We start from the raw sequence: 27,980 nt of genomic DNA, 5'->3' as shown, positions 1-27,980 counted from the left end.
GAACTCACAGAATTCTGGATTACAGAGTCTCACCGGCCCCCTTCCCTCAAGTCCTGCGCCTTTCCCACTGTCTTGTGATTTAACTCCTGTGCAGCTGATGGGCCAGGCTGAGGATGGAGGCAGAGGACGGAGGCCGAATTAAAGCTACTTCCAGGGGGAGGCTGACTGCACGGCCTGCAAGTAGACCTTGGGGCTCAGAAATAAGGAGCAGGGCAAGGGCCAAGACAGGCTCCAGGGCAGAGAGAAGGCAGACCCGGGAACATTTCGGAATCCCTCGGTGAAGATGGAAGGAGACAAAGGAGAGGCAGAGGTGTGATAGGGAACCGGCCAGAGCGAGAGGACAGCCCGGCTGTGCTCAGTGAGGGACATGGATGCATCGGTAAGCTCGTCACCACTCTGTTTAACATGCTTCAGAGAGCAGGAGGCGCAACAGCACATGCGGTCATATACAACTGTCTGGAGGGTGCTGGAAAAACACAGGACTGGACAGAGCAAGGAGGGAGGGGAAGACCTAATGGGCGAAACCAAGGTCTTAGAGCTGGGGGCTCTGGGGGAGCAATGAAGGAAGCGGGAACTCACAGGTCAGAAACATAGGGGGTCTCCACCGGAAATCAATCTGTGGTCCATGTCACTCCTTTATACGGCCATCAGCGTCCCAGTACTACAGCCTGAGCCCCCGAAACCTCGAAGCCAGCCCTTCCTTAGGCCCTGGAGCTGCAGGGGAGCTCTGCTTCTGGTCTGCAGGTCTGCACATGTGGGACCACCCCCTCCGTGATGGTGGGGGAGGGGGCAGGCACTCAGCCCTCGGGTCCTGTTGGGGGAGCAGCAGGAGCAGGAGGGCTGGGGTCCTCCAGCTGCACATCATGCAGGTGCACCGTGGGGGTGGTGGGGTCTTTCCCCACTCCTTGGTTCGGGTCGGCCTGGTCTGGGTGGTGCCGGCGCACGTGCTTCACCACCTGGAACTTCTGCTTGGCCTTGTAGCTGCAGAGGCGGCAGAAGAAGGGGTGCCGGTCGGTGTGGGTGAGCGCGTGATGGCGCAGGCCGGCAGCCCAGCGGAAAGCACGGTGGCACACGTTGCACACGTAGGGCTTGGCTTCACTGTGCTTGCGGAGGTGGGTGCGCAGCAGGAAGCGTGTCTTGAAGGCCTTGCCGCACTGCTCGCACATGAAGGCCCGTGCCTCCCGGTGCCGAGTCTCCTGGTGCACGCGCAGTGCGTCGGCCCGGTTGGTACAATACTCGCACTCGGGGCACTGGTATGGCTTCAAGCCTATGGGACAGGGCAGGGCCAACGGACAAAGTCACTACCAGAGCTGGTGGAGCCACGTGGAGCGGGCCCAGGAGTCACTGGGATCCCGGGACAAGACACAAGCCGCACACTGACTCATGACTGCCATCTGTGGAATGTTCTGGCTCCATCTGGCATTTCTCTGCCCTCCTCCCAACACAGCCCCTTTTGCACAGTGAGTGCCCAATGCATGCTGATAACTAACTGGACTCCTGAGTAGACACCTGACGGCGATGACCACTCACTCAGATACCATGGGGTTTCCGGTTGGGGAACTCCAACCCCTTATGATCATGGGGTACCCGTGGAGTTTGGGGATCCATTTAAAGAGAACTCCGTGTTCAACTCAGAAAGGAAAATTCTTAAGGGGAAAGGATTAGAGGTGAGAGAGCGGCGTCCGTAGGTACAGAGCACCCTGAAATGCATCTGGTTATTGCCCAGACGCGAGGGGATTCTATGCAAAATACAGACACACCGCCGTTTAGCCGCTCGTGGAGCACCTGTAGTTCCCGGACTCCGTACCAAAGAGGAACAAAGCAGCTAAAACAGGCAAACTTTTCATGTTGCCATTACTCCTAGTAGCTCCACTGTGTCTGCAGTAACTAAGCAGACTTCTGTCAGCCACACATTTATGTTGTGGGGCTCTCAGTGGGTGGGTGGGGGGCTGCCCTAAAGCTGTGGTCAGCAGAGAAGCTTTTACAGAGTATACCCAGGCCCTCAGGCTCACCTCTCTTCTGATTCTCCCAGGTCTTCAGTGGTTTGGGAAGCTATGCTGGCCCATCAACCTCTCCCCCACCCCTCAATATGCACCCCGAATCTGAGTAAGGACATCCACCACCTGAGGAAGGCTGGGTGTGCCAGGAATGGGGGGGGACCCCATGGGCCCATGGAAACCACACAGACTCACCTGTGTGCTTGGTCATGTGGTACTTGAGCTGGTTGACCCACTTGCACTTGTAGCCACAGTCGGGGCACAGATACTTCCGTTCCTCCCTATGGATCCGCATGTGGTACTGTGGGGGGGGGGCGAAGAGCAGAGTATGCCTAGAAAATGTGCACACTTGGTCCTCGGTGGAGCTGCTCCCACCCCAGCCGTGCTCCCTCCATCAAGCGGGCTCCCCGGTCCAGCCACTCTGCTGACACCTAACCTGCTGGGCCGACCTCTCAGTCTGCCGCTTCTCAGCTCTGCCACTTACTACCTGTGCCCAAACTCCCAGTCTATTAATCTGTGAAGTGAGAAACAGCAGCACTAATTCCACCTCCTGTGTGGCAAGGATTAAAATTACGGCGAGCATGCAATAGCGCTCAATAAAAGCCTTCGTCACAGGCCATGCTTGCATAAGGGCATCTCCTCTTTGCAACTGTGCTATGAAGTATCGGCACCTCTTTCAATGGGGGGCTGCTAGGGGGCTTGACAGAGATCCCAGAACTGATAACCAGGAGTAGGGACCAGAGGACCCAGGGAGCTTCCCTGCACCCCTCCCACCCAGCCCGTCCACCTTCCTCTCCCAACACGACCCCTCCCCGCCCTCCACCCCTGTGGCTTCCCCCCACCAGCCTCACCTTGAGGCGGGAGGGGTCGGCACAGGCATAGGGACAGAGGTGGCAGCGGTAGGGCTTCTCTCCCGTGTGGATGCGGCTGTGCCAGGTGATCTTCTGGCGGTTCTTGGTGCTGTAAGCACAGTCGGTGCACTTGTACAGCCGGGTGCCGCCGTGCCCCTTCACATGGTGGTCCAGCACCAGCTGGTGGCGGCACGCGAAGTCACAGAAGGGGCAGCGCAAGGGGGGCTGGCTGGCCCCTGCGCCGCCCTCCGGGGTCTCTGCACCTGCCACCACCGCCTCCTCCTCCTCCTCCTCGTGCTGCTCCAGGTAGTGCCTAACCAGGCCAGCGCGCTCCCGGGCTGCGAAGTCACAGAGCTGGCAGCGGTGGCTGAAGTGCTGCTGCCGCCGGTGCTCGTCCAGGGCTGGCCGGCTGGGGAAGGCCTCCTGGCAGGCCCCACACTCCAGTCGCGGGTGCTGCTTGCGGGTGTGGCCCCGCAGGCTGGCCGGGCTGGCGCAAAGCAGCCCACAGCGGGAGCAGCGCAGGGGGCCCTCGGTGGCAGGGGAGCCTGGCGTGGTGGGGGGCGGCTCAGGGTGCCGGCGCAGTGCATGCTGCTTGAGCGCTGTGTCTGAGCTGAACTGCGCCTCGCACTGGGGGCAGGCAAAGGCGGGGGTGCCCTGGTGGCAGCTATTGACGTGTCGCGTGATGTCATGTCGCAGGTAGCCGCTATAATCGCACAGCGGGCAGAAGTGGGTGGGCGTCTTATCGTGGACCCGCAGCCGGTGCAGGCGCAGTTTTGAGTTGGTACCGAATGTCTGTGGGCAGGAGCTACAGGGGATGCGGCCAACTCCCGTGTGGCGGGACTGGTGGGCCTCCAGCCGGTACCGCCTAGTGGTAGAGAAGTCACAGAAGGGGCACTGGTGGGGCTTCACTCCCTCGTGCTTGAGCCGCCGGTGCTGCTGTAGGCAGCGGCTCTGCTTGCAGGTGAAGCCACAGTCCCCGCACTGGAGTGGGGGCCGGGGCCCGCGGGCCGGGGGGGCGGTGGTGGGGTGCCTCCGCTTCTGGTGGAGCCTGAGTGTGGCAGCAGCGGCAGCGGTAAAGGAGCAGAGGCTGCAGTGCAGCTCTCCAGACTCTCCGAGGGGGCAGCCCCGGTTCTGGTGCGTCCTCAGGGCCCGCTCCTGGCGGCAGCTGAAGGGGCATGTCGGGCAGGAGAAGCGGGCCCCCTTCTGCTTTGGAGCCAGTGCCGTGTCCCCAGTCCTGGGGCTGCCCTCTGCACTCCCACTGCTGGGGGAGACAGAGTCCCCACAGCTCAGAAGAGAGGCCCCTCGCTTTCCTCCCCCGCCGCGGCCCCCCCGGCAGCCTTCAGCCACATGAGAGGTGATGGAGGAGAGCCGAGAGCACAGGAAGGGGCATGAGTGGCAGTGAAACTTGCCCTGCTCGAAGTGGAACTTCTCAGGGGTCTCTGCGGGTAAGGCATCCCCGGACATGGAGCGCAGTCCAGGGGGCTCCTCTACTTCTTCTGGCTCCCCGGGAAGTGCAGCAGCAGCCTCTTTGGGGAGCGCTGGCTCTCCTTCTAGCGGGGCAGGGGGGGACTTCGCACCTTCTGTGTCCTCGGAGACCTGGGTACCTGGGGGCAGTGGGGAGCCCGGTCCAGGCAAAGACTTGTTCTTCCTGAGCAGAGCGGGACACTTCTTCAGCAGGTGGGTGCTGAGGCCACGCTGTTGCTTGAAGCTGGCTCCACACTCGGGGCACAGCAGGGGCCCTCGGCGGCCCTGGCACCCGGTCCTGCAGTGCACGCTCAGAGCCTTCTCCCGGCGGGTAATGAACGGGCAGTGTGGGCAGCGGAAGGCGCGCCCCTCTCCCTGGATGACTACCATCTGAACCCGCCCCTCCAGGACCAGAGCCTCGGCCTGCTCTTTGTCCTGCCTCCGCAGGGCCTTGAGCAGGGACTCCGACTCGGGGAACTGGGGGAGCGGAGTGCTCTCAGCGGGCAGAGTGGCCTTCAAGGCTCCCGCCCAGCTGTCAGGGGGCTCCTCTGAGGAAGGGAGGTTTTGGGGGGCCTCTGGGACTGGCTTTTCCGGAACAGGCTCTTCTTCAGCACCCAAATCCGAAGTCCCAGCAGCTTCAAAGGCAGATAGCTCAGTCAAAGTTCCATCTGACCCTTCGAGTCTCAGGGGCCCTGCGGGATCCAGGGGCCTAAAGGCCATCGGGGTAGTTTCGGTGATCTCCTCCAGGGGTGGCTCAGCCACGGGCTCCAGCTCTACACCCAAGGCCTCTAGGTGCAGCGTGCACCCTCCCTCATCGACCTCTGCCAGACTGGGGCTGCCAGCCAGGTCGTCCCCCTGTGGAACCTCACTGCCATCCTGTCTCCCGGTGCTCTCCTCCTCGCTGGTCTCTGGCGGGGCCGGGTCTGAGTGGGGCTCCACTGCCAGCGCAGGGTCCGGGTCTGGCCCCTCAGGTGAGGCGGGCGGCTGGCTGGGGGGCTCGGAGTCCAGTGGGGGCATTGGGCCCAGCCCAGCCCCCTCGGGTTCCTGGCCAGCATAGCGGAGCTGCCATACCTGGTCGCCAGGCACGTAGCCGTGGACCTTGCGTTTGTGGAAGAAGAGGGTGGTGTTGCTGAAGGTCCGGTAGTCACAGAGTGGGCAGCGGAACTCGCGCAGACGGGTGTGCTTGCAATTCTCGTGGCTCAGCAGCGCCTGCTTGTGGCGGCTCTGGTAGCTGCAGTAGCGGCAGGGGTAGAGTGGGGCTGGCGGGCCTGGGTGGTGCTGGGAGGCCATGTGCTTCTGCAGCTCGTACTTCCGCTTGCATGCAAAGGCACACACCTCGCACATCAGGGACTTGCCCTGGTGGCGCAGCTTGTGGCTGCTCAGCTGATCGGCCCGGTGGCAGCGGTAAGAGCACTGGTTGCACTGGTATCTGGTTGGGGGGGAGGCAAAGTGGCCAGGCTCAGTCTCCCAGAACCCATGAATACTTCCTGGGACAAGGTAATGCTTCCTGTGGACAAGGCTCCACACTCAGGGCAGGACTTGTGTCATCTACCTCATTCTCTACCACTACCCCAGAGACTGGGTGTCTGCTTCCAAGGGAGGAGACTCAAGCACAGAGGTTAATGACCTGCCTCGGGTTATGAAGAAGCGAAGGGCAGAGAGCCCACCTTCAGTGCTTTTGTTCCGACCCCTGCTCTATGTTGCTCTCACAGGGAAGACAGCATGGATCAGCCACCTGCTGTGGACTCCAAAGGAACTGCGGGGCTACGGCCTCACGGGGTTGGTGTCTGTGCCTAGATCCCATTCTCCCCCAGAGGCCTAAAAGCTCAGCAGAGACCCCCTAGCCAGCAGAGCCACAGCAGCGCAGTGGGGAACTTTGCCTGGATGGGGAATGTGGCTAGGATGGGGGGGTCCCAAGTGTTGTCTCCCAACTTTCCTAGGCATGAACTCTGTGAGAGCTCAAGGGACACCATCATATCTGGGCCTGGACTCTGGGTCTGTGCTCCCTTCCCTGAGCCCAGAGAGTTCTCCCCGTGCAGAGGGGGCCACAGGCACAGAAGCTAGCTACCGGCAATGGAGCAGAGACAGGGGAGCAGAGAGGGGCACGGGGAGGAGTCATTCTAGGGCCAGGAGAGCACGGTGAGTTCAAGAGGAGGCTAACTTAGTGTCAGCTTCCTGGGTGAGGGCGAGGGTGGGGGGGTGCACACACTCATACCTGAGGTCCCCCGCGTGTTTCCGCATGTGCACACTGAGGTAATGCTTCCACTTGGTGACGTAGCCACACTCAGTGCACATGTAATCCTTGGTGTTGGAGTGGGTCAGCATGTGCTTGGACAGGTAGCTCACGTCTCGGCACGTGAAATCACAGAGTTCACACTTATGAGGTTTCTCACCTTGGGTATGGGTGGGAGTAGGGATGGAAGGGGAGGAAACAGGTCAGATGTGGATCAAGGGAGTGCACAGACCGTCCCCCCACCTGCAAGCTTGCCCTGATGCTGAGCATAAGCGAAAGCCTCCCGCACTGCCTGACATGTAGCTCCAAACAGTCAGCACTACTTCTGGCCCTCTCCCCAGCTCCGACGTGGAGGAAGCCAGGGAGAAAGTGAAGACCATACTTTCCACGACCAGTCTGCAAGTCTACCTGGTTGCTACAGAGCTTGTTAGCTCTAATGGCCAACTGCTCCATTTACCCTAATTCCCTCCAGTTTTGCAGAAGAGGAGAAAAAAACTAGGCCATGTGACGTAGTGGTTAAGAATTTGGACTCTGGAGTCCAACCCACTAATAAAGATATTAAGAGCTAACACGGACAGAACGTGCATTATAGAAATGCCCCCTCTTGGGGCGCCTGGGTGGCTCAGTTGGTTAAACATCTGCCTCTGGCTCAAGTCACCATCCCAGGGTCCTGAGATCTAGCCCCATGTTGGGCTTTCTGTTCAGCAAAGAGACTGCTTCTCCTTCCCCTCTGCCTGCTGCTCCCCCTGCTTCTGCTCTCTTGTTCTGTCAAATACATAAACAAAATCTTTAAAAAAGCCCGTCTGCTCTTACTGACTCTTCCCGGCAGCCCTATGAAGCTGGTCCTAGGACTGCCCCATTTTACAAAGAAAGAAGCCGGGGCACGGGGTAACTACAGAGCTATGAAGTGGTGGTTTAGATCCCAGCCGACTACTACTACGTGGTCTTGGACAAGCCATATAACCCCTCTGAGACTGTTTTTCCTTGTCTTTAAAGAGGGGGCAACAAAAATACTGATTGCTCAAGGCTGGTGAGAAGATTAAGTAAGACATCCCAAAGTCCTCAGCGGTGCCCCGCAAGGACTCAAGGAAGAGCTGTCTGTGGGATTGGGTAAGAGCTGGTGCTAAGAGGCTGGGGGCATGTTCCTTCAGGACCCTTCCCTATGATCCCTGCCTGCCCACTCAGCCCGTTTCCCTATGGTGAAAGGCAAGTGAAATGGTACTCTGGCTCCAATTTTAACATTAGCAGTATGATCCCGCAACAGGGCATTTAAATGTTCAGTTCCTCTCCTTCACCTGCCTTCCTTGTAAGATTGTCTTTATGCGTTAAATGAGATAATGTAAAATGAACTCGGCAAACTATAGAGTATTGTAGAGATGGGAAATTTTATGAAGGGCCTTAGAAAAATGACCTTTGGTGACTAAGGCATGCACAGAAATGGACTGTTCGCTGGAAACAAAGGCTTTGTCCCAAGCTGCCTAAGAGCTATCCTCCTAAACTAGAATCTTCGAAGAGATTTTTTTTTTAAATGTCTTGTCAACCCACTGATGCTTGCCTAGAGATCGCAAGTCAGCCGGTGCCACAGCAGGAAGCTTAATCTGGTTGTCACTCATAGCATCAGTATAATGCTGGCAACCAATTAAGAGTCTGAGTCAGCTCCCAAGGCTCTCTCAGGTATGGATGGCTTGGGCCACTTGCCCCTCATCTCCAAACCTGAATCACAAAGAAAGGTATCTCTCCATGGCCTTCGGCTCAGACCACCTGGACTCCCATCCTACCATAACCATCTCACTAGCTGCAGGACCCTCAGCTTAAGGTTCCTTTGTAAACTACAAATGGTAGATCTGGTTCTAGGAATGACGGACGCAGAGCCCCTTGTGGGCCTCGTATCCAGCACACACCCCCAGCGATGGCCATGTGACTGCAGGCGGGGCTCACCTGTGTGCAGCAGCATGTGGCGAATGAGCACCCTCTTGTGGGCAGTGGCGAAGGCGCACTCGGGGCACTGGTGGATCTTCTCATGGGCGTGCATCTTGCCCACGTGGTCCTGGTAGGCCACGGGGTTGAAGGTGGCAAAGGGGCAGAAGGTGCAGCGCAGCTCCTCACTGCCCGCGTGGCCCTGCTTCTTGTGTTTGCGGAATGCGTGCTTGTTGGAGCAGGCGAAGTCGCAGTGCGGGCAGTGGAAGGCATAGTGGCTCTTGCGATGTGCCTCCATGGCCTCGGCGCTGGCGAAGAGCAGGGGGCACGAGTGATGGCGGCACTCGACAGCCCGCGCGCCGTGGCTCTCCTTCAGGTGCTTGACAAAGGCCTTGCGGTCGGGGGCCATGTAGCCGCAGCCCTCCTGAAAGCAGTGCAGGGGCAGCGGCCCTGTGGCGGCTGCCGCCGTGTGGCTCTTGAGGTGCTCCTTCAGGGCCTGACTGAGGCGGAACTCCTCCCGGCACACAGGGCAAGCGTAGGTGTCTGAGTAGAAGTTGGAAATGTCCTCGTGCATGCTGGCCATGTGGCGGTTCAGCGCATTCCTCTCCACGGCGCTGTAGTGGCACAGCGGGCAGCGGTGGGCCTTCTGGCCCAGCTCCCGCAGCAGGTGCGTCTTCAGCTTGCTCTTGCTGGTGAAGAACTTCTGGCAGTTGGGGCACTGCAGGCTGGGGTCGGGGAAGTGCAGGTGCAGGTGCTCCACCAGGTGTGTTCGCTTCTTGAAGCAGCGCTTACACTCCGGACACATGTGGGTCTTGAAGAGGGACTCGGTGCCAGGAGGCACGTCCCCTGGAGAGGGAAAGAGAGAGGGTTGATGGCGAGATTCTCTGAGAAGCCGGGGGCTGGCCAGCTCACGGGAGAACCACCATTTGTCTGGACATGACGTTAGGAGGCCTTTCATCTCTCTCTGTGGGGAACCTAACAACGACATCTCCAGCAGGGCAGGCTCACAAAGGGGGCGAGAAGTTCAAGTACTGAAGAAAGCCAAATCACCAGGATTTTTTTGACCTGATTGTGGGCCTATCTGAAGTGCTAACCCCAGCTCCCCACTATTCCCAAGCCTTTGTCTAGAGCTGCTCAAGAGAACAATCTGGAAGAAGCATACTCACTCTTCCTGCCCTTGTTTGTGAGGGTAGGCAGTGGGATTGGCAGGGTTGGTTGGAAGGCCAAGAAACCCGCAGAGTATGTAAAAGGGAAGAGAAGAAGGTCAAGTACTCCTGCGTCTCAACACTGGTTCACTGAGTTCGAGATCAGAAAGAACTGGTCATACACACAATCAGATCTTTTCTAGTCACTTGACAGGAAACGTGCTCTGTGGGGGAAGGATGGGTTGCAAACATGGCTCTACAGAGTTGGAAAGCTGGGAAGCAAAGATTCAGAAATAAAAATCTTCGTGGGCCCAATGCCAGACAAAACAGGCTGCTGACCAGTAACCTCCGGCATCTTTATATAATCAATATCACTGTCTCTTTCCCTGCAAAAGAGCCTCTGCCTGAGGAAGACCAGCCTAGGAGAGCAACCCCTACTCTGTGTTTCTATAGTTTATCAGTTTCCATTTATCATTTTCCCATTACACAGGTCAAAGTGGGAGGGTAAGAACCAGAGGACATGAACCAACACCCAGAAAACCAAACCCCAGAGAGCCTCAATGTCAGACTCTCCACAATCCATTCCTCCCCACCACCAAGAGGTTCATGCCTAACCATGTCATTACCTTCTAACTGCTGAGCTCCCTGGCCTTTCTGGGTGTCCTTCAGAGCGCCACTCTCTTCTTCCTCCGCGTCCCCTTCATCCGCTGACTGCTCCCTGGGCAAGGGCGCCTCTGCTTGTTCTGATGGCTCTCCCCCTCTAGGGGACAGTTTGGGAGCTGGAGACACATAAAACTTGATGTCTATGGGAGCCAATGACAGCAATGACTGCTTATCCTGCTCTTCTTCTGGGCTGGCAGGACCACCCCCTCCCCATTTAGTATAAGAGAATCTTGCGCTTGGATTCTACGTCTATCCGTTTATTACCACTCAAGACAGGAGAAGCTAAGCTATCATTAACACTCCAACCTAAAGCAAATCAAACTTCAGATGACGCCATCCTCACACCCCTTGAAGGAAAGGGCTTTGAGATCACTGCAGTGGGTGTAGGGGCTGGGAGGTACAGACTGGGGAGACTGCACTTCCCTGGCCGGGGTTCCCAGGTCAATGGCTGGCGGCTCAGTGCAGGTGAACACAGCCAGTCCTCTAAACCTGTCTACTGAGAAGCTGAACTCAGCAATTCAGGGTCATACCCTGTCCTGCCCAATCCATCACTCTACCCCTCCACAGAGGCGGTTGCTTCAATAAGGCAAAGATGTAAGGCTATTTCCCAGGAACAAGGGGCCTTCTCTTTGGGAACACGGCACTGACTGGTCTTAGCAAGCCTAGCTCTTGCAGCAGAATCCTGTTCTCTCCCAGCCCATCTCTTCCTCCTCCTATATTCACCCCATGACTTCTTTTTGAGACCAAAAAAAAAAAAAAAAGAAAAAAGACCTGGTCTCATACCTGGCAGCAGCTCCTGGGCCGGAGGACCCTGCCGGGCAGACAGTTCTCCCTGCGGCCCAGGCCCGTGGCTCCGCTGATGCTGCCGGAAGAGTTTGACGTTGGAACCCATAAAGCTGCAATGGTTGCAGTGGAAAGGGTAATGGGCCTGTCGGTGCAGCTCCATGGCCTGCCGGCTCCCGAAGAGCAGGGGGCAGCCCCGGAAAGAGCACGGCACGGGGACCGCGGCATGGGCCTGCCTCAGGTGGAGCTGCAGGGCCTTGCGATCTTCCGCAGAGAACGCACAGCCGGACTCCGGGCAGGGGAAGGTGGCGGGAGGGCCCCGGTGACTCTTGAAGTGGCTCTTCAGGGCCTGGGGCTGGGCAAACTCCTGTCTACACACGGGGCACGGCAGGGGGCTATCTGGCAGGCCCTGCCCCTGCACAGGGCCAGAGAGAGGGAGGTTGCTGGGGGTGAGCTCTACGGAGCATGGGGGGCCAGAGAGGCTCGGCAGAGGTTGTATGAGGGGCTCAGCACACTGGTGCAGGGCCAGCAGAGTGGGCTCTGCAAAGCTCTGCTCACAGCGCTCACAGAAGTACACCTCCACCACCTTTACCAGGACACCTGCAGGCAGAGGACCGAAAGAGAAGCACGGCATCAGATGGAACAAGACTCCTAGGCGTTAGCTTCCAGTAGAAAACGTAGGTGAATCTTTTAATATTCGTGGGATGCAGATAGACGTTAAGACTTATACGGAGATGGTAAGCCCCATAAGGTCAGGGACAGTCTATTTGCATGTGACCTGGGTTCCCAGTATGTAGCACAATATGCCAATATAAAATGGGTATTTAATAAACATTTGCTAAATGAATACAACAAGCGTTAACCAATTCTGGAATGCATTAAGGAAAGGCAATATGTTTTGCCCAAATGAAAACTTGCAAAAGAAGAAAATGACATTCTGAGGATAATATCTACAGCTTTGAATGACAAAGTATTACTTTTTACTTTCTGGAAAGAGATTTTTTTTTCCCCCCAACAGCACAGTAATTCATAAAATGAAGAACATCTGTTTTCAAAAGACCGAAATCATACGAGTAATCACTGGCATTTCTTTAGCAATGGGCAGGACCTTGATAAAGAAAGGCTTAGGAAACACTCACTGGGTCCTCTAGCTGCCCTTCGAGAAGAAGGACCCAGAGTCCTGGGAGGTTAAGGACATTGTGTTTGCTCATGGCGGAGCCTTGACTCCAGCCCAGGTTTGTGCCATTTCTACTCTGCTGGTTTTCTTTCCTTTTTTTTTTTTTTTTTTTTAAGATTTTATTTATTTATTTGACACAGAGAGAGAGAGAGAGATCAAAAGTAGACAGAGAGGGGCGCCTGGGTGGCTCAGTGGGTTGGGTCTCTGCCTTCGGCTTGGGTCGTGATCTCAGGGTCCTGGGATTAAGCCCCACATAGGGCTCTCTGCTCAGCAGGGAGTCTGCTTCCTCCTCTCTCTCTCTGCCTGCCTCTCTGCCTACTTGTGATCTCTGTCAAATAAATAAATAAAATCTAAAAAAGAAAAAGCTTTAAAAGTAGGCAGAGAGGCAGGCAGAGAGAGATGGGGAAGCAGGCTCCCTGCCAAACAGAGAGCCTGTTGAGGGACTCCATCCCAGGATCCTGAGATCATGACCTGAGCCTCAGTCGCTTAACTCATTGAACCACCCAGGCACCCTAGTTTTCTTTTTTTAAAAAAAAAATTCAGTGCAACAATTCAAATGACACGGATGTACCTCCAGAAAGAATAACCAACCCCACCCTTACACACACAGTTTGGTCTATATTGTTTTAGGCCTTTAGGAGTCATTTCTCTGCAATTTGCTGCCCCCCACTCCACTGCCACCACTTGCTATAGATCAGATACTTTTTTCTATGATTACCTTTAGATCTAATATATTTTTTTGTCCAATTCATAGTACCTCTGTCAAAATGTCAAAAACACGTCAAAATGAGGGCTTGCCTTTACTAATAGACATTTGGGTCATTTGGAACCCTTGTAAGTAAAGCTGCTCTAGACATCCTCATCTCTGTATTCTTGTGCATGTGTGTGAGTCTTTCTAGAGGACGGAGCCCTGGAAATGGAATTTCTGGGTCAGAGTATGCGTATTTTCAAATTTGTTACGTAGATAAATTGACCTTCAAAAGGTTATACTAAATTTATACTCTCTGTAAGCTGTAAGACAGTATCTGTTTTCCCATCAACAATAGATATTATAAAACATGTTTAATTTTTGCCAAAACTGAGAAACAACAATGGCATAATGTAATGTAGTAATCTCTACATCCATCATGAGGCTTGAACTCACAACCCTAACATCAAGAGTCACAGGCTCTTCCAACTGAGCCAGCCAAGCACCCCTCATAATTATTTTTAAGTGCAATTTATTTGTGTTAATGGGATTAAGCATTCTTATGGTTATTGACCTCTTTTATTCTTCTTTACTAAACTGCTTGTAGGTTTTTTCTGCCCTCTCAAAAAAATCAAAACACCCTTTTTCTTATTATAGAGCTCTTTAAATTTTAAAGAGATTAATCCGGGGTGCCTGAGTTAGCTCAGGTCATGATCTTGGGATGAAGCCCCGCCTCAGGGGTCTTGGATGTCTTGGGATGGAGCCCCACATCAGGCTCCCGCTTCTCTCTCTGCCCCACCCTCCTGCTCTGCTCTTGCTCTCTCTCTCTGATAAATAAATAATATTTACCAAAAAATAGAGTTTAATTCTCCCTTATATATTGCAAATTTTTCCCCATTTTTGTTCTTTCTTTATTATTTGCTTCCCCACATAGAAGCTGAGAAACACTCTATGATCAAATTAGCTAATCTTTTCCAGGATTTGCTGTCACCATACCACACTGCCAAGGGAAGTTGTGACAACTGTAGCCGGAGGATGGCAGTTAACAAACGGGGAAGTTACCTAAAAATAAGAAGTTGTAGCTATGGGAAGAATAAAGGGGAGAATCATTTTTCTAGCATAAACATAAATGCTCAAGTCCCATTCCTGACAACACGCCTTGGATGAGTTACATATGTTACACACAAGAAACTAGGGCAAGGAAATACCAGATTACTTCTGGGAAGCCCTGCCAAGCCCAGGGTGGTAGAGACACTGGGCCTTTTGCCTAATCCCTGGCTGCAGTTCCTGAGTGGGAGGGTCGGTATGCTATAGGAATAAGGATTGGGTGGAGGTGTCAGAAAGGTCTTCCCTTCTGGATCCCTGCCTAGCAGACATGAAGTCCTTGCAGGAACAGACTCTGCCAAGAGCTTGGTACGAGCTTGTGAACCACCTTGCCAGGCTTCAATCAACATTCACCAACTGCAAATTAAATGACAACATCTCTAAGAATAAAAATAAGATGCTACCTTGTGTTCTCATCATATTTATATAGAAGGGTCAAAAATAGCACAGACAAAACCTCAGGGCTGATTGTCCCAGTGGCCTGCTAGCAATAGAGTGGGTACCTGGGGTCTCTCCAGGAGCACCTGGGGACAGGTTTCCAGCCACTGCTTCCACGATGATCTCCATGTTCCCTGTGTCCTCTTCAGTTGCTGTGGCCTCTACCAGCAGGCAGCCTGGGTCACCAGGCAAAGGTGTGGGGTTCCCAGCAGGGCAGGGACTCTGGACGGGCTCCAGGATTCCACGGTTAGAGAGAGATGGGGGGATCAGCAATAGCTCCGGGCATAGTCCATCCATCTCCCCAGTGTTGTTGGTTGGCTGTGAGTCCAACACGGGGTCTGTCATCACCACTGACGTGTTCTGTGGTCTCCTTATGTGCTGTTAAGCCTATGGAAGAGAATCCAAACAAATCAGAGTTAGAAATCTCACCTTCTTCCCTGTTGGTGCCGGGGCATGGCCCAGTGTCTGCCCACTTAGGCATTTCCTTTGATGGTAACATGCCACACCTAGCTAACCTAGAAGTTTTCTTTTTACAACAATGTTCAGAACAAACACTAGACAGATGCTACTAGGAATCAGCATTAGGAGAGAGCCAACAAGTTTTGGCCAATATATTAGAAAATAAAGGTTATATCTCTTGGAGCTAAGTGACCTTGGTGAAATCATTAAGCAATCTGGGCCTCAGTTTTCTTATGTGCAACAAAACTGGGGCCAAGGGATCCCAGAGGTCCCTTCCCCTCTTAACATACTATGATCTCACTATTCCTTACTATGGGTGTAAGGCCCTTCCTTCAGGATCTGGCCTGGCTGACCTCTCCAGACTCATCTTCCACCTTGCCCCTTAACAGACCTCTGACCCAGCCATATCAAAGAGCTGCCACTTCCCAAGCTCACCACATCCTCTTTTGCTCCCATACCCTCACAGATGCCTTTCCCTTTCCATGTGATGGGCCTTTTCCCTTTCTCCATCTCTCTCATCTGGCTAACCAACGCCTGTCCTTTAAGAATCTGCACAATGTCACTTTGGCTATGAAGGCTTCTTGATGCCGTTCATAGAAGTTACTCTCTCTGGGGTCCCACTGGCACCTTGTACCTAGCTCTGTCAGAAACGGTCACACTGCAGCATTGCAACCTATCAGTCTCCCTCCCTAGACGTGGAGCTTTCTGAGTACAATTGACTGACATTATCACTTCAATGAACACAAACCACAACAAACTATGCAAGTCAGACAGATGAGATTCTAGTGAAGAACTGTAGACACGGAGATCCATCAGAGGAGAGTTAGATTTCTACAAGGATAACAAACCAGTGCCTCTTTAGGTATGAAGGAACCCACCTGGAGAAATATCAAACTCATTAACTACGGCCTCATATTGAAAACACTAGAACACAACCAAGAAATGAACGGCAACTAAACTGCATATCCAGGGGCAGCTGGGTGGCTCAGTGGGTTAAGCCGCTGCCTTCGGCTCAGGTCATGATCTCGGGGTCCTGGGATCGAGTCCCGCATTGGGCTCTCTGCTCAGCAGGGAGCCTGCTTCCTCCTCTCTCTCTGCCTGCCTCTCTGCCTGCTTGTGATCTCTCTCTGTCAAATAAATAAATAAAATATTAAAAAAAAAAATAAAATAAATTGCATATCCAGTTATACAGGGCCAAAGCTACCTGAAGCTGAATAATTAGTAATGCATAAGAATGATAGTAATGTATAAGAATACTTAGCAATGTATAAGAATGTATTAGTAACGTATACAGTAATGTGTAAGAATGAAACTGAGTCATGCCCCTCAAGTGAGGGCTTAGGGCCAGGAAATCAGGTTGCTGGTGAAAACTCTGCAACTCAAAACCTTGGCTCAGGGAATTCAGAAGGTAGCTAGCTGGGAAGTGCACTTCCACGGTCAGAGGGTTCTCTGGAAATCATAGCTTCCACTTACTGAATATTATCACCGCTCTGCGGGGAGCCAAGGAGGACTATCCGTCTAGATGGAGAACCTGAACCTTCAGCCGCTGGAAGGCGGGTAAGGTGGCAGACAGGTAGTCACAGGAGGCACTGAGGAAGAGAAAGGCCAAATTAAGGTGGAGAGAGGGCCTGCGGAAAGAATAAGACCCGAGGCACCCGGGTTTCCACCTGCCTCTGGGCTATGACTCACCGCGTGGCCTCAGACAGATACAGTCACCTCGCTTTCCAGGGCCTCAGCTTTCCTATCTATAAAGTGGAGGTGATGACAGCGTCCACATCGTTGGACGGGAGCGAGAATCACAAGAGCCAGCAAATGGCAAGGCCGTTTTGTAACCTGCAAAGCTTGGGATGGAGCATCGTCATGATTACTGTCCAGAGGCGAGGCAGCGGATAGTCGGGCGGGGTCCAGAGCAGTGACGCGGCTGGGGCACCGGGACTGCTGCTGTGATGCGCCGGGGCCCCGATCGTCGGCGTGCTCCGTTCAGCACCTCCTCCCGAGGGGTCCCGCCGCCCAGGCCCACCCTCATCCTGGTGCTCGAGAAACTTTTGCCTCCGGCCCGCTCCACACGTACCCCTTCCTACTTCCCGCCCGGCAGCCGCTCACTCACCTCCCGGCCCAGGGCGGGCGGGAGCCGCGTCTCTATGGTCCGCCAGCAGCTGGAGCGGCCTCCCGGGACTCCCTTTGTGCGACCGCCTCCGGCCCAGCCGCCTCTAGGACTTCGGGCCGATGGAGGCCGCTCTCTCTTCCCCTTGTCGGCTGACGGAGGTACTCTATGGTTTTCTCTGGCGTCTCCCCTTACCCCTTCCTCCAACCGAGAAGCCCAAGGAGTACCATCGAGAGTTGTGGGGCAGAGTGGCACGGCCCGCTGGGTGGGTGCGGCGGGAAGTAGGTGAAGGTACGCGGGGGCGGGGCCGAGCGGCGTTTCCCTCAACTGCGAGGGGCTGAAACCATCGAGAGGGAGGGCCAGAGAGTCATGGCGGTAAGGGGGCGGAGTGACGGGTTACTCCAAACCACGCCGCCGGAGGCGCGAGTTGGGGTCTTGAGGGGATTCGGGAGGGGGCTTCTGGGCGTCCGACAAGGGAAGGGACGGGAAAGCGCTTTGTCTGATTTCTTCCATGCATAGATATTTTGGCATTCTGGGTTCTACTCTGAGCCTCGGCAGTGGTCTTGGCTGTCAGTTCACTGCCACGCGTGCCCCCTGCGCCCTACGCAAAGTGGCAGAGGCCAGGAAGGTGTAGAAACAAAGTAGCCTCCTGTCCTTCGGGATCTCTAGAATTAGACTCGGTCACGTTTTATTGGGGGGAATTCGGGGAAAAGCTCCATGGAGGAAGCAGCAGATGGACAGGTCTTCGATTGGAAAGAAGGAAGGAATCAATTAGAATGGGCGTTCCGAGTAAAGACACCTGCTTGAGCAAGAACAGACTGGTTTGCTTATTTGTACAACAGGGAGTTTTAGGCGCTAAGCTATGAAAGATAGGTGGGCGCCTTGTTGTGGAGGGTGTTGAGTACCGGGCAGAGGAATTTTTACCTAATTCAGGGATCTGTTGAGAGCCAGGCATTGGAGGTGTTGCAGTAGGGAGAGTTATAGGATTGAAGCAGATTCGGGAAGAAAGTCCTCGTGTAGCAATTTGGTGAAGCATTAAGATGACATTTCAAGAACTAAAATTAATCTTAAGGAGGCAGTTTAGTGGGGAGGTAATAAAGGGCTATACAGGACATTAACAATTGAACATGTAAAGGACAGGGTATTTCAAGGTCATTAATCATGGTGATAAGGCATGAGATTACTGACAGGTCAGTGGAAGAAAAGCTTCTTCGTTCCCTGTTAATTCTGGCCAGTGGGCTCCTTTCTATCTCAGCTAGTCCCAGGGACCACAAAAATTCTTTCCATCATCCTGATGAGACACTGGCTACATTGCTCTCTCATGTTTAAACAATCTTCAGACCTAGTCCCCTTGCAGAAAATGAGATACGAACAGGATAATGAACAGGAAATGGAAAGAGGGGCCTGAAGTGTGGGCTCTTGCCTTCTAGCCCCTCCCTCCACCCCAAAGACAATATTGGAAACACAGTAGCACTGACCTATCCTTCCTGCACCCTGCTTCTGCAGTGGTTTTGGGGGAGGTGGGGCACAAGGGTGAGGATGGATTGCGGAGTCTGGTTTCTAAACTAATCTTGTGTTTTGTCCCATTTCCACTACCCCCACCACCAGGTTTTGAAAATGCCTCAGAGCCTGTAAGTTCAGTGTTTCCCTCTCAAGATGCCCCTCTCAGACTTTATTCTCGCCCTGAAGGACAATCCCTACTTTGGGGCTGGCTTTGGGCTTGTGGGTGTGGGCACAGCCCTGGCCCTGGCCCGCAAGGGTGCCCAGCTGGGCCTGGTGGCTTTCCGGCGTCATTACATGATCACGCTGGAAGTCCCTGCTCGAGACCGAAGCTACGCCTGGTTGCTTAGCTGGCTCACCCAGCATAGTACCCGTACTCAGCACCTCAGTGTTGAGACTTCATACCTTCAGCATGAGAGTGGGCGCATCTCCACCAAGTTTGAATTTGTCCCCAGCCCTGGAAACCACTTTATCTGGTAAGTCTGGGAACCAGGGAGGACTCCAAGAGTAGAGGAGAATGAGGGGAGCTGGATTTGACCCATTCATTCATTCACCCTGCGTGGACCACTTTTATGCAGGTATCAGGGGAAATGGATCCGAGTGGAACGAAGCCGAGAGATGCAGATGATAGACCTGCAGACAGGGACCCCTTGGGAATCCGTCACCTTCACAGCTCTGGGCACTGACCGAAAGGTCTTCTTCAACATCCTGGAGGAAGGTGTGGGACGGCAGGGGCTGGCTTTGTTGTGGGGGTGGCAGAGATGGGGGCATTTGACACTGGAGCAAGGGAAGCTTGGATCTGAGCCCAGGGGACTACGAGGGAAGCTCTTTTGGCACAGCTTGGCCTAATTGTATGGCAAAGAGGAATTACTGGCTTCCTCCCATCTTCTCCCTCCCAGCTCGAGAGCTGGCCTTGCAGCAGGAGGAAGGGAAGACGGTGATGTACACAGCCATGGGCTCTGAGTGGCGTCCTTTTGGCTATCCACGCCGCCGGCGGCCACTGAATTCTGTGGTTCTAGAACAGGGTCTGGCCAACCGAATTGTCAGAGATGTCCGGGAATTCATTGATAATCCCAAGTGGTACACTGACAGAGGTGAGGAGCAGCTGGGGTCTTGGCTGGGGTGTTTTTGATGCGATGTCAGAGCTGGGGAAACAGGTCTCTGGTCTCTGTGACCAGACAGGGCGAGTATAAAGCTCTGGCCTACTTCCCAGAGATCAAGGGTAAAGAACAGTTGTCATGGGGGTGATTTCTTCTCACGCTAAGGTTATCGGGCCACCAGGGGGCAGGGTTTGGGAATGAATGTGGACATCTGGGGTAGAGTACACCAATTCATTTTAGGTCTTGATGATTCTCTTGGCTGTTTCCTAGGCATTCCCTACAGACGTGGCTACCTGCTTTATGGGCCCCCTGGTTGTGGAAAAAGCAGTTTTATGTGAGTAGGGTCACAGTTCCTTGTAATTCGTAAACTGAAAAAAAATATAGGCTGTGGGGTTGGAAAGGGACTTGAATGTGAGGACTGGGGAACAGGACAAATGTGGGATATGAGAAGTGTTCGGGTGATAGAAAGGTTAGGTCTCTGAGACCCATCCAGGACAGCGAGGACAAGCATTTGGGCCTGAGAATGGATCCCCAGGTTACCCACCTCCTGTCCTCCCATCCCCCACAGCACAGCCCTGGCGGGGGAACTGGAGCACAGCATCTGCCTGCTGAGCCTCACTGACTCCAGCCTCTCCGATGACCGGCTCAACCACCTGCTGAGTGTGGCCCCGCAGCAGAGCCTGGTGCTCCTGGAGGACGTGGATGCAGCCTTTCTTAGCCGAGACCTAGCTGCAGAGAGTGAGTGAGGGGAGTTTTGAGGGAAGGGGAAGATTAAGCATATAGGAGTAAGTGAGGAGCAGTGGAAGAAAATGGAAATCCAGAGGGCTGACTGAGGATCCCTGGGGTTGGCAGGAGTCCACGAGAGGCACTGATACATCGGGGAATGTGGTGGGAGTAGAGGGTTTAAGCAAAGTCATGACCAGCCACACTGCTTTATCTCTGCCTCTCTCTAGACCCAGTCAAGTACCAAGGTCTAGGTCGCCTCACCTTCAGTGGACTGCTCAATGCCTTGGATGGCGTGGCGTCCACGGAGGCCCGCATCGTGTTCATGACTACCAACCATGTTGACAGGTAAGAAGGGGTTAGGCCCCCTGAGGCTGTGAGGCAAGACTGCACCCCCTCAACACCTGAACTGCCATTTCGGGGGGGGGGTCCAAGTGGTATTTGTGTCTATGACTCTGCCTTTGCTGCCTTGTCCTCTTAGGCTGGACCCTGCCCTGATACGCCCTGGACGAGTAGACATGAAGGAGTATGTGGGCTACTGTTCACACTGGCAGCTGACCCAGATGTTCCAGAGGTTCTATCCAGGGCAAGCACCTTCCTTGGCTGAGGCCTTTGCAGGACGTGTCCTTCAGGTTACGACTCACATCAGTCCCGCCCAGGTACAGGGCTACTTCATGCTGTATAAGAATGACCCTGCAGGGGCGATTGACAATGCTGAGTCTCTGAGGACATGATGCGCAGGCTGCGCTTGGCTCTCCCCCTGGGGAACAATAAACACCTGCCACAGCACTCTGGTCTCTAACCTCCCTGGATGGGTACTTAAGTAAAAAGCAGGGGCCCTCAGGCATCCACAGAGGCAAGTGCTGGGGACAGAAACTAAGGCCAAGTTGGAAGAGACACTATGGTAAACAAGGAAGTGTAGTCTTCCATCTAGATGCATTCAATTTTTTAAAAAACGTGGATGTATACGAAGGGTGTGTGTACATGTTATGTTCCGAAATATTTTGCTTAAATATGGCCTCTACCAGTTTTCCTGAACCTTACCACATTCACTGAGATGTCAGACCCATTCTTATTCAGACCCTGGGCTCTTGGCAAAAATGGGATTTCACAGCAAAGCCGAGGCTATCCTGCCACACTTGTCTTGCTAGAAATTCAGAAAGAGCCATACTGCACAGGCTAGGCACTACTACTAAGCAAAGAGAGCCAAACAAGGCCAAGTATCTTTATTGTCCCCCTACCCCCCCATCCCTGCCCCCCACAGTACTGCTAGGAACCATCCTCAGACTCCAGGCTCAGGGGCTCCCTTCGAGTGCCAGGACGATAGGCTCCCCGACCCCGAGGCAGGCGGGGGTAGGAAGAACCCGGCGTCCGACCCTTGGAACGCTCCCAGCGAGCACAGTCCCGAGTCCTGCGGGGTGGGGGACCCTGCCAGTTGCCAGGGCCCTTTTCTTGGGGAGGACCTTCAAGACCTTGGCTACAGGGTTCTGGCTTTAGGTCCATGGGCTCCTTGAGGGGCCTCTCGGGAGGTGGCAGTTCCTGAGTGTCACTGGCACCTTTGTGGGCATGGCACTCCCCTCCCTTTAGGTGCCTCCGTTCGGGCTGTTTCCAGGGGCCTCGACTGGCCCGGGGGGGATCTAGCATAGCTTTCTGGGTTTCACCCAACCTTTGCTGATTTGGTCCAGCCCCTGGAATCTTCTCACACGTGTACTGGGAGGCCACAGGCAGAGGGGCTGCTGGGTTGGGTTGGGCAGTTGCTGAGGCGGACAGTTCTGTGGCAAGAACGCTGGGTGGATGGGATCCTCTGGAGGCCTCTACTGCTGACTTGGGCTCCACAGGGGCGGGAGGCTAGAAAGAAGCAAGCACACGTGGTGAGGGAGATGCAGTTCCCCGAAGCAGGGAACTACAGGCCCCTCGCTCACTACCAGGGCTTTCCCCATCAGCCTATAACCTCGAGGGCAGAACAAAGCTCACCCTGTGACCAGCAGGGCAGAGGGGTGCTGGTGGGAAGGCAGGCAGCAGTCAGGGAGGGGTGAGAAAGCCTGTTCTCACCTGCTGGAGGCTGATGAAGTACCGGTTCCGCTCAGCCTCAAGGTCAATGATGCCCCCCCGCTCCTGCTGCCTCTGGTAGAGCCGCTTGCGCTCTTCCTGTTGGCGCAAGCTCTCTGCGCTGGGCTGGTACAGCTCCTACAGGGAAGGGAGTAGGATGACAGGGGGAAAAGTAAGCAGCAGAAGGCAGACTCGAACCCTGCTCTTTCAGGACCACCTCAGGAGATCTGCATGAGGTTCCTGGGTTTGTCCCTCGTATCTGGGCTCCCAGAACCTTAGCCTGGGGCAAGGGGCTGCAGCTCTGGAGATCCCACGCCGGAGCACCCCAGTTCCAGAGATCCCATTCAAGGCCAGCAAGATGCCATCCCTCCCTCCTTGGAGAATGCCACTATTCCTGGCTCAGATGAGAAGGGAGTCCTCTTACCATGGGCTGTTGGGGCTCAGGGGCTGCTTTCAATGAGGCAAGATCATACACGAGGGGCTCCCTGCACACCGGACACTGCACACCGACTGCCTTCTAAAAATAGAGAAGAAATCATAGCCCTGCTTTGACGTGCACAGTGCTTGCCAGCTGCCCCAACCCATCAGCCAGCCTAACCCTCAGGGGCAAGCATGAAGGGCACTGGCATTCTGTTTAGCAGTGAAGCAGGACAGGGCGGGGGCTGCCTTCCTAGGCAGAGCTCTGGGAACTCTGAAACTGCATACAGTGGGTACATGTGTATATCTGAATGCCCTTCTCCTCTGAACAGAGGTGAGCTTTCACTAACCTCAGATATCCGTGACCCCTAAAAGGTGAGGAGGTACTGGAGCAGAGGGGTAGGAAAGGGTGTGATTTGGGGGGTTGGGTGAGCGCAGGGGATGGTGCGCTGACCTGCTTGGCCTCGGCATGCTGCCGCTCATGCTCCTGTTCCTGGCCTTGAACCTGTAGCTCACGCTCCATGTGCTGGATGTACCGGGCGAGGCAGTGGCAGTGGAAATAGTGGTAACATGGTGTTTTGGTAAAGGCCTCCTTTTCCTGAAGGGAGAACAGGCATAGAGCAGGGCCTCAGAGCTTTCACGAACCCTCCACTGCCCATCCTGAGCTGACCCCAGGTCCCGAGCGAGCCCCACCTGGAAACCATAGAGGCAGATGACGCACTGGCCATGAGGGATGTTGTTGTCTGTGAGGATTTCCTTCCCCTTCTGGGAGGAGAGAAGACACTGTTCAGACAAGGAGGCAGGGGCAAGAACTGTGTGCACAAAACTTGTCACTTATTCCCAGGACGGACTGCGGGACCGTCTCCCACCAAGCTAGTGTGGTAGTGTTCATGCCTTTCTGTCTGGGTGAGGCTCCATGGGCCTGGAATCAATTCCCCACGGCCCTGCCCTCTGGCCTTGCCCCTCCTGCCCTATCTAACCAGCTGCAAAATTCACCTCCACTGATCTCCCAACTCATTCAATAACCTTTAATACATCTCAGGAATGAAAATAACAGACCTGGACAGAACAGAATGTTCTGGTGACGCTCCTATCTTCTGGGACGCCTTCTGTGGTTCACCCCCTCTGATGATCACTTCCCCCAAAAAAACTGTTCTTAGAGCCAGATTTCAGAAAAAGCCAAGGCATGGACAGCCCCAACAGACAGAGAACTCAAAGGCATCCCGTTGGGCTATGAACTAACTCATGGGCATGGCTGTCTAAATAGCTCATACTCTGGAATTCCACAGAGTTCCACGCTGCATTGTGGAGGCCGACCTCAGGAGCACTACAGTGGTCTAAGCCCACTCTGACTCCAGACCGCCCACCATCATTCTTTTCTGAACATTCTTCTTCAAAACTTAAAGCTGAGGAAAACAAGACTGTACTAAATTGTGTGTTTTTAATCCCAAGCAACAGAAGTTATCTGTGTATGTGAACTTATAGCTTGGGGCAGTCCCTATGGGTTGTTAACTTCATTAGGGTAGAAACTCTTGAGTAGAAGAACCAGGACTTTTTAGTCCACTCCAAAGGCAGGCTAGCCTTCAAATGTTCATTCCTGGTGAGACCCTCTAAGCAAGGTCCCTATCTCTGGCTACTTTCGGATGCCATTACCAAAAGAATGCACTGAAATGGAATCAAGAAAAATCCAAGTAAAAGAGGCAAAATCATAGGCATAGTCCACTTGGGGAAGCTACAGAACTGTCTTTTGAGGGGAATTCTTACAGAAGAAAATCTTCTCTTCCTGAATTTAGGCTTCACCTCAACAAGGACTAACAATGAATGACCCCGTATGTACATAAGATTCTGGGCCCACTACCTCCCTTGAGAGAAACAGCTCTTGCAGCTTCCTGAGCTAGCACACCTCTTACCTCGATGAGTTCATAGAGCATGGCAGTACCCAGCCCAGCATTGGCCACCTGGCTCAGTGCCTGTGAAATCCTGGAAAATGGCAAAGCACGCATTAGGCCTGCCCCCTCCCCTCACCAGACTGAGCTGTATCCCATTTTCCCTGCTCTGTCCAGCCCAACTTACTTTTGGATCTGTTCATCTGAGAGTCCTCGGGGGTTACGGATAGAGATCTGTGGCACCTCATTGGGGTACTAGCGGGAGGAGATAAGGTTACTGATAAAGCACCCACCCCAGGGCTTCTCCCCTTCCTTGCTTTGCTGCCCTAAAGCCCGTGCCTCACCTGTGCCGGGACCTGAAGCACCAGAGTGAAGCACACATACTGTGAATCCTGGTCTTCTGCCGTGGCAGGGTGCAAGGTGATGAAGATCTCCCATGGTGAGGATCTGGAGGTAGAAGAAGTCAGGGGTGGGGAGGTGACTGGGCAGGAGTTTGAGGACCGGGGAAGATGGGAGTGAGACAGTAGAGCGGATGCAGGAAGTGAGCACTGGACGCTTTCTTTTGGGGGCGATTAAATGAGTTGTCTTGGTCTCCATGAGAACAACATTTTCTCTGAATCAAAGCTCAGGGATTCTGCATGGAATCCCCTCATCAATAAGAGGACTCCTGCCCACGTCTAGTCGAATACGTACCTGCCGTTTCCTTTAACCACCTGTAGTTCATCCAGATAGATAGACTCTAACACCTCGACTTCAGAAGGCAGTACCCTAGAGAGACAGGGGGAGATTGACTCACCATTACAGCTCTCCCCGTTAAAGCCTGCTAGAGCTCGTGAAGGCTGGCTTTATAGGAAACTGGCAATCGGCCTGAGTGCGTACTCTTGCTAACCCCCATAAAAATGGGGGAAATAGGTTTTCTGAAGTTGTCAAGTGGCCAGGTGGGAAGCATGGGAATCAGAGATTAAGGGACCATTTCTGTCTACGGTTGAGGAAATGGATTCCTGGGAAGGAGAAATGACTAGCTCAACTATCAAAGTTTAACAGAGGCAGAACTAGAACCAGAGCCAGGTTTCTGGACTCCCCGTTTAAGTTCCATCGTTCTGTTGGTGGGCCAGCTCTCTGACTGAGGAATACGATGTCCACTGATTCACATCTAGGTTATCAATACCACTCCTGGCTTTCCCTCCACCATTGTTCATGAGGATGCCAGTGTCTACACATACTGCCAATATCAGCTGCCCTAAGCCTACTCAAAGGAGATACCAACCAGAACAGAAGAAGAGATCTAGGTGGTATAAAGGCCATGATGTAGTAGAAGAGCCATCAGCTTTGGAGTATAGGCACCAATCAGCAGCTACATGATCTGAGTAAGTATCTCTGTAAGTTTGAGTCACACTGTCTACCATATATAGATAATACCACCTACTCTCCAGGATTATTGTGAGGATAAAAGGTTGTTTATGTAAAGTACCTAATAATATCTTGGCCATGGTAGGTAGTCTATGTTCTCTTTTCTCCTATTTTGTATATAATCTTCTCCCTTAAAAGGAAAGAAGAAAGGCTACAGTAGCATTCAGTGTATTTATGAGTCTTGCTATCTGGCAGATCTCGATCAACCTGGTTAGGTCAGGATCTGGTGGTCCTGATGTAAATGAGAGGACATACCTGTTTAATTATAGAAACAGCTACTGTAATGACATTGAAGATTAGTGATAAGCTCGAGTCCATAGCTCTCCCCAGGTAATGCATGTAAAGACGCATGTTCATTCTCCTTTCTTAATAGGTATTGTTCCCTCTTCATCAAGAATAGGGCTGCCCTAGCATGACTCATATATTACTGGTTCTCAAATTTTCTTTTTAAGTCTTAGACACCTCCAAATATGAAATAGGTAACTGTGGAGTAGTTTTGGTTGACACAAGTGTGGGAATCTCAGAGCACCACAAGTCAGCAGAGCAATCACTACTGCCCTCTCCATGGCTCGAAATGTCTCCTCAGAATCTTAAGTTCCGCCCAAACAAGGTGAAAACCATGAGCCTAGAGGATCTCAAAAAGGACGACACTGGCTGGGTTCCCTGAACCTATAAAATGCTGAGGTGTAACGTCCATTAAGAGGCCCTTCCATACTTTACCCACCCTAGCTGTGACTAGGGCCTGGATGTGAGATATGGAATGGGATGATGGTAACGTGGTGACAAAAAAAAGGGCGGGAGGGTCGGGGGACTGTATAATGTCCTAGTACTAAAAACGGTGAGATTCTTCAGAGTCAGATAACCTGGATTCCTAGTCAAAACTAGGTACCTTTATAGCAAATTTGATTTATGTCTTCAGGCCTCATCTAGTCCCATCATGGGCCCACATCTTAGTTACAAAAAGAAGGCTTTTATGTTACAAATCCACCGTGATCCTCTCAACTATTCTGAGGTAGATGCCACACCCACTTTTTTTTTTTAACCTCGGAGGACACTGACTCACAGAACCGTGAGGTGGCCTGGTCAGCATCACACGCTAATAAAATGGGGAGTGAACCCACATTTATCCTATTTCCAATACCAGAGTCCTTCCAGGTTTTGGTCTCTTGTTGAGAATGCTTCAGAGAAGGACTAGGAGAGCTTTTAGTGAGGTGTAAAGCTTTTTATTTAGACAATGGTCCTCAGTGCGGTCGGGGAGGGAGACGGCTGAGAAAAGCCTCGGCGGAAATAGGCTGATCCAGGGGGAAAGTGGGTCGGGGGCTGGAGGACATCGGTTCCGGGAGGTAAAAAAGGCGGTGGGGGGAGCTGCTAAGCAGACATCCTCTGGGACCCCGAGCAAATCCACTTCAGGACAATGGGAGGAGTGAGGCCGGAGAAGAGGGGATCGAGCCAGATAAGGCGCAGCCCGAGCGGGCCTGACAGGCGCAGATCCGGCCTCCTCTCCCATCAGATCAGTGCCCCTCCACCCTCCTGTTCTGTTCCCCAGTACAGAAGCTCTCTTAGGGAAACATGTCAGCGTCTCTGTCATCCCTTTTCCCTCGCTCCGCCCCACAAGCCCGCCGTGCGGATCGTGCGCGGCCACTACGAGTCCCCCGGACCGGATCCAGGCGGCCAGCCAAAGCCCATGCCCCCAAAGTTACCAGTCCTCCTCCCCTGCAGCCGCCGACGCAGACGCCGCCATGTCTTCTCCGGCCCACAGCCGGAACCGGAAATACTCTCGGGGAAGTCAGGGGCGGCAAGTTAGAGGAGCGAGGAAGGCAGGGAGGCTAGCGGGCGTTTCTAGGCAACCGCGGACTCCAGGTCCTTCGTGGG

General features: G+C 53.7%; 3 protein-coding genes across 6 annotated transcripts; 1 reads left to right on the top strand and 2 right to left on the bottom strand.

Moving 5' to 3' along the window:
• Positions 1–380: 380 nt before the first annotated feature.
• On the bottom strand, positions 381–17,248 carry ZNF142 (zinc finger protein 142). 3 transcript variants are annotated; one of them, XM_059168042.1, is made up of 11 exons: positions 16,991–17,248; positions 16,609–16,760; positions 16,393–16,508; positions 14,526–14,847; positions 11,054–11,653; positions 10,234–10,386; positions 8,484–9,308; positions 6,528–6,705; positions 2,849–5,741; positions 2,193–2,298; positions 381–1,267 (listed from the first exon to the last, which is right to left on the bottom strand). In XM_059168042.1, the coding sequence occupies exons 4-11, from the start codon at positions 14,803–14,805 to the stop codon at positions 798–800; spliced, it is 5,505 nt and encodes a 1,834-aa protein (XP_059024025.1). In that variant the 5' UTR covers positions 14,806–14,847; positions 16,393–16,508; positions 16,609–16,760; positions 16,991–17,248; the 3' UTR covers positions 381–797. The 3 variants fall into 3 exon arrangements, with proteins under 3 accessions (XP_059024025.1, XP_059024023.1, XP_059024026.1); XM_059168040.1 differs by having other exon boundaries at positions 17,027–17,248; XM_059168043.1 differs by having other exon boundaries at positions 16,393–16,547; positions 16,609–17,248.
• Positions 17,249–17,277: 29 nt separating this feature from the next.
• On the top strand, positions 17,278–21,135 carry LOC131827453 (mitochondrial chaperone BCS1). The gene is made up of 8 exons (XM_059168045.1): positions 17,278–17,398; positions 18,632–18,999; positions 19,102–19,241; positions 19,423–19,617; positions 19,894–19,957; positions 20,192–20,361; positions 20,577–20,694; positions 20,828–21,135. The coding sequence occupies exons 2-8, from the start codon at positions 18,680–18,682 to the stop codon at positions 21,078–21,080; spliced, it is 1,260 nt and encodes a 419-aa protein (XP_059024028.1). The 5' UTR covers positions 17,278–17,398; positions 18,632–18,679; the 3' UTR covers positions 21,081–21,135.
• Positions 21,136–21,563: 428 nt separating this feature from the next.
• On the bottom strand, positions 21,564–27,940 carry RNF25 (ring finger protein 25). Of its 2 annotated transcripts, none has more exons than XM_059168039.1 (10): positions 27,809–27,940; positions 25,392–25,466; positions 25,043–25,145; positions 24,886–24,953; positions 24,723–24,792; positions 23,506–23,577; positions 23,267–23,410; positions 22,820–22,909; positions 22,399–22,533; positions 21,564–22,194 (listed from the first exon to the last, which is right to left on the bottom strand). In XM_059168039.1, the coding sequence occupies exons 1-10, from the start codon at positions 27,847–27,849 to the stop codon at positions 21,616–21,618; spliced, it is 1,377 nt and encodes a 458-aa protein (XP_059024022.1). In that variant the 5' UTR covers positions 27,850–27,940; the 3' UTR covers positions 21,564–21,615. The 2 variants fall into 2 exon arrangements, with proteins under 2 accessions (XP_059024022.1, XP_059024021.1); XM_059168038.1 differs by having other exon boundaries at positions 21,566–22,194; positions 22,820–22,912.
• Positions 27,941–27,980: the final 40 nt, after the last annotated feature.

Source organism: Mustela lutreola, chromosome 3, assembly GCF_030435805.1.
Source record: "Mustela lutreola isolate mMusLut2 chromosome 3, mMusLut2.pri, whole genome shotgun sequence".
In the NCBI taxonomy this organism is placed as follows: domain Eukaryota; kingdom Metazoa; phylum Chordata; class Mammalia; order Carnivora; family Mustelidae; genus Mustela; species Mustela lutreola.
This window is presented reverse-complemented; position numbering and strand designations above follow the sequence as displayed.

Excerpts from the sequence above, each read along its gene's own strand:
- ZNF142 (XM_059168043.1), bottom strand. The coding sequence starts at position 14,805 with ATGACAGACCCCGTGTTGGACTCACAGCCAACCAACAACACTGGGGAG. Across the intron at positions 9,309-10,233 it reads GGGAGCTCAGCAGTTAGAAG|GGGACGTGCCTCCTGGCACC; the intron begins GTAATGACATGG and ends TTCCCTCTCCAG. Across the intron at positions 5,742-6,527 it reads AAACACGCGGGGGACCTCAG|ATACCAGTGCAACCAGTGCT; the intron begins GTATGAGTGTGT and ends CCCCCCAACCAG.
- LOC131827453 (XM_059168045.1), top strand. The coding sequence starts at position 18,680 with ATGCCCCTCTCAGACTTTATTCTCGCCCTGAAGGACAATCCCTACTTT. Across the intron at positions 19,242-19,422 it reads CTTCAACATCCTGGAGGAAG|CTCGAGAGCTGGCCTTGCAG; the intron begins GTGTGGGACGGC and ends TCTCCCTCCCAG. Across the intron at positions 20,695-20,827 it reads ACTACCAACCATGTTGACAG|GCTGGACCCTGCCCTGATAC; the intron begins GTAAGAAGGGGT and ends TTGTCCTCTTAG.
- RNF25 (XM_059168038.1), bottom strand. The coding sequence starts at position 27,849 with ATGGCGGCGTCTGCGTCGGCGGCTGCAGGGGAGGAGGACTG. Across the intron at positions 25,467-27,808 it reads GCTGCAGGGGAGGAGGACTG|GGTACTGCCTTCTGAAGTCG; the intron begins GTAACTTTGGGG and ends CTGTCTCTCTAG. Across the intron at positions 25,146-25,391 it reads GTGGTTAAAGGAAACGGCAG|ATCCTCACCATGGGAGATCT; the intron begins GTACGTATTCGA and ends TTCTACCTCCAG.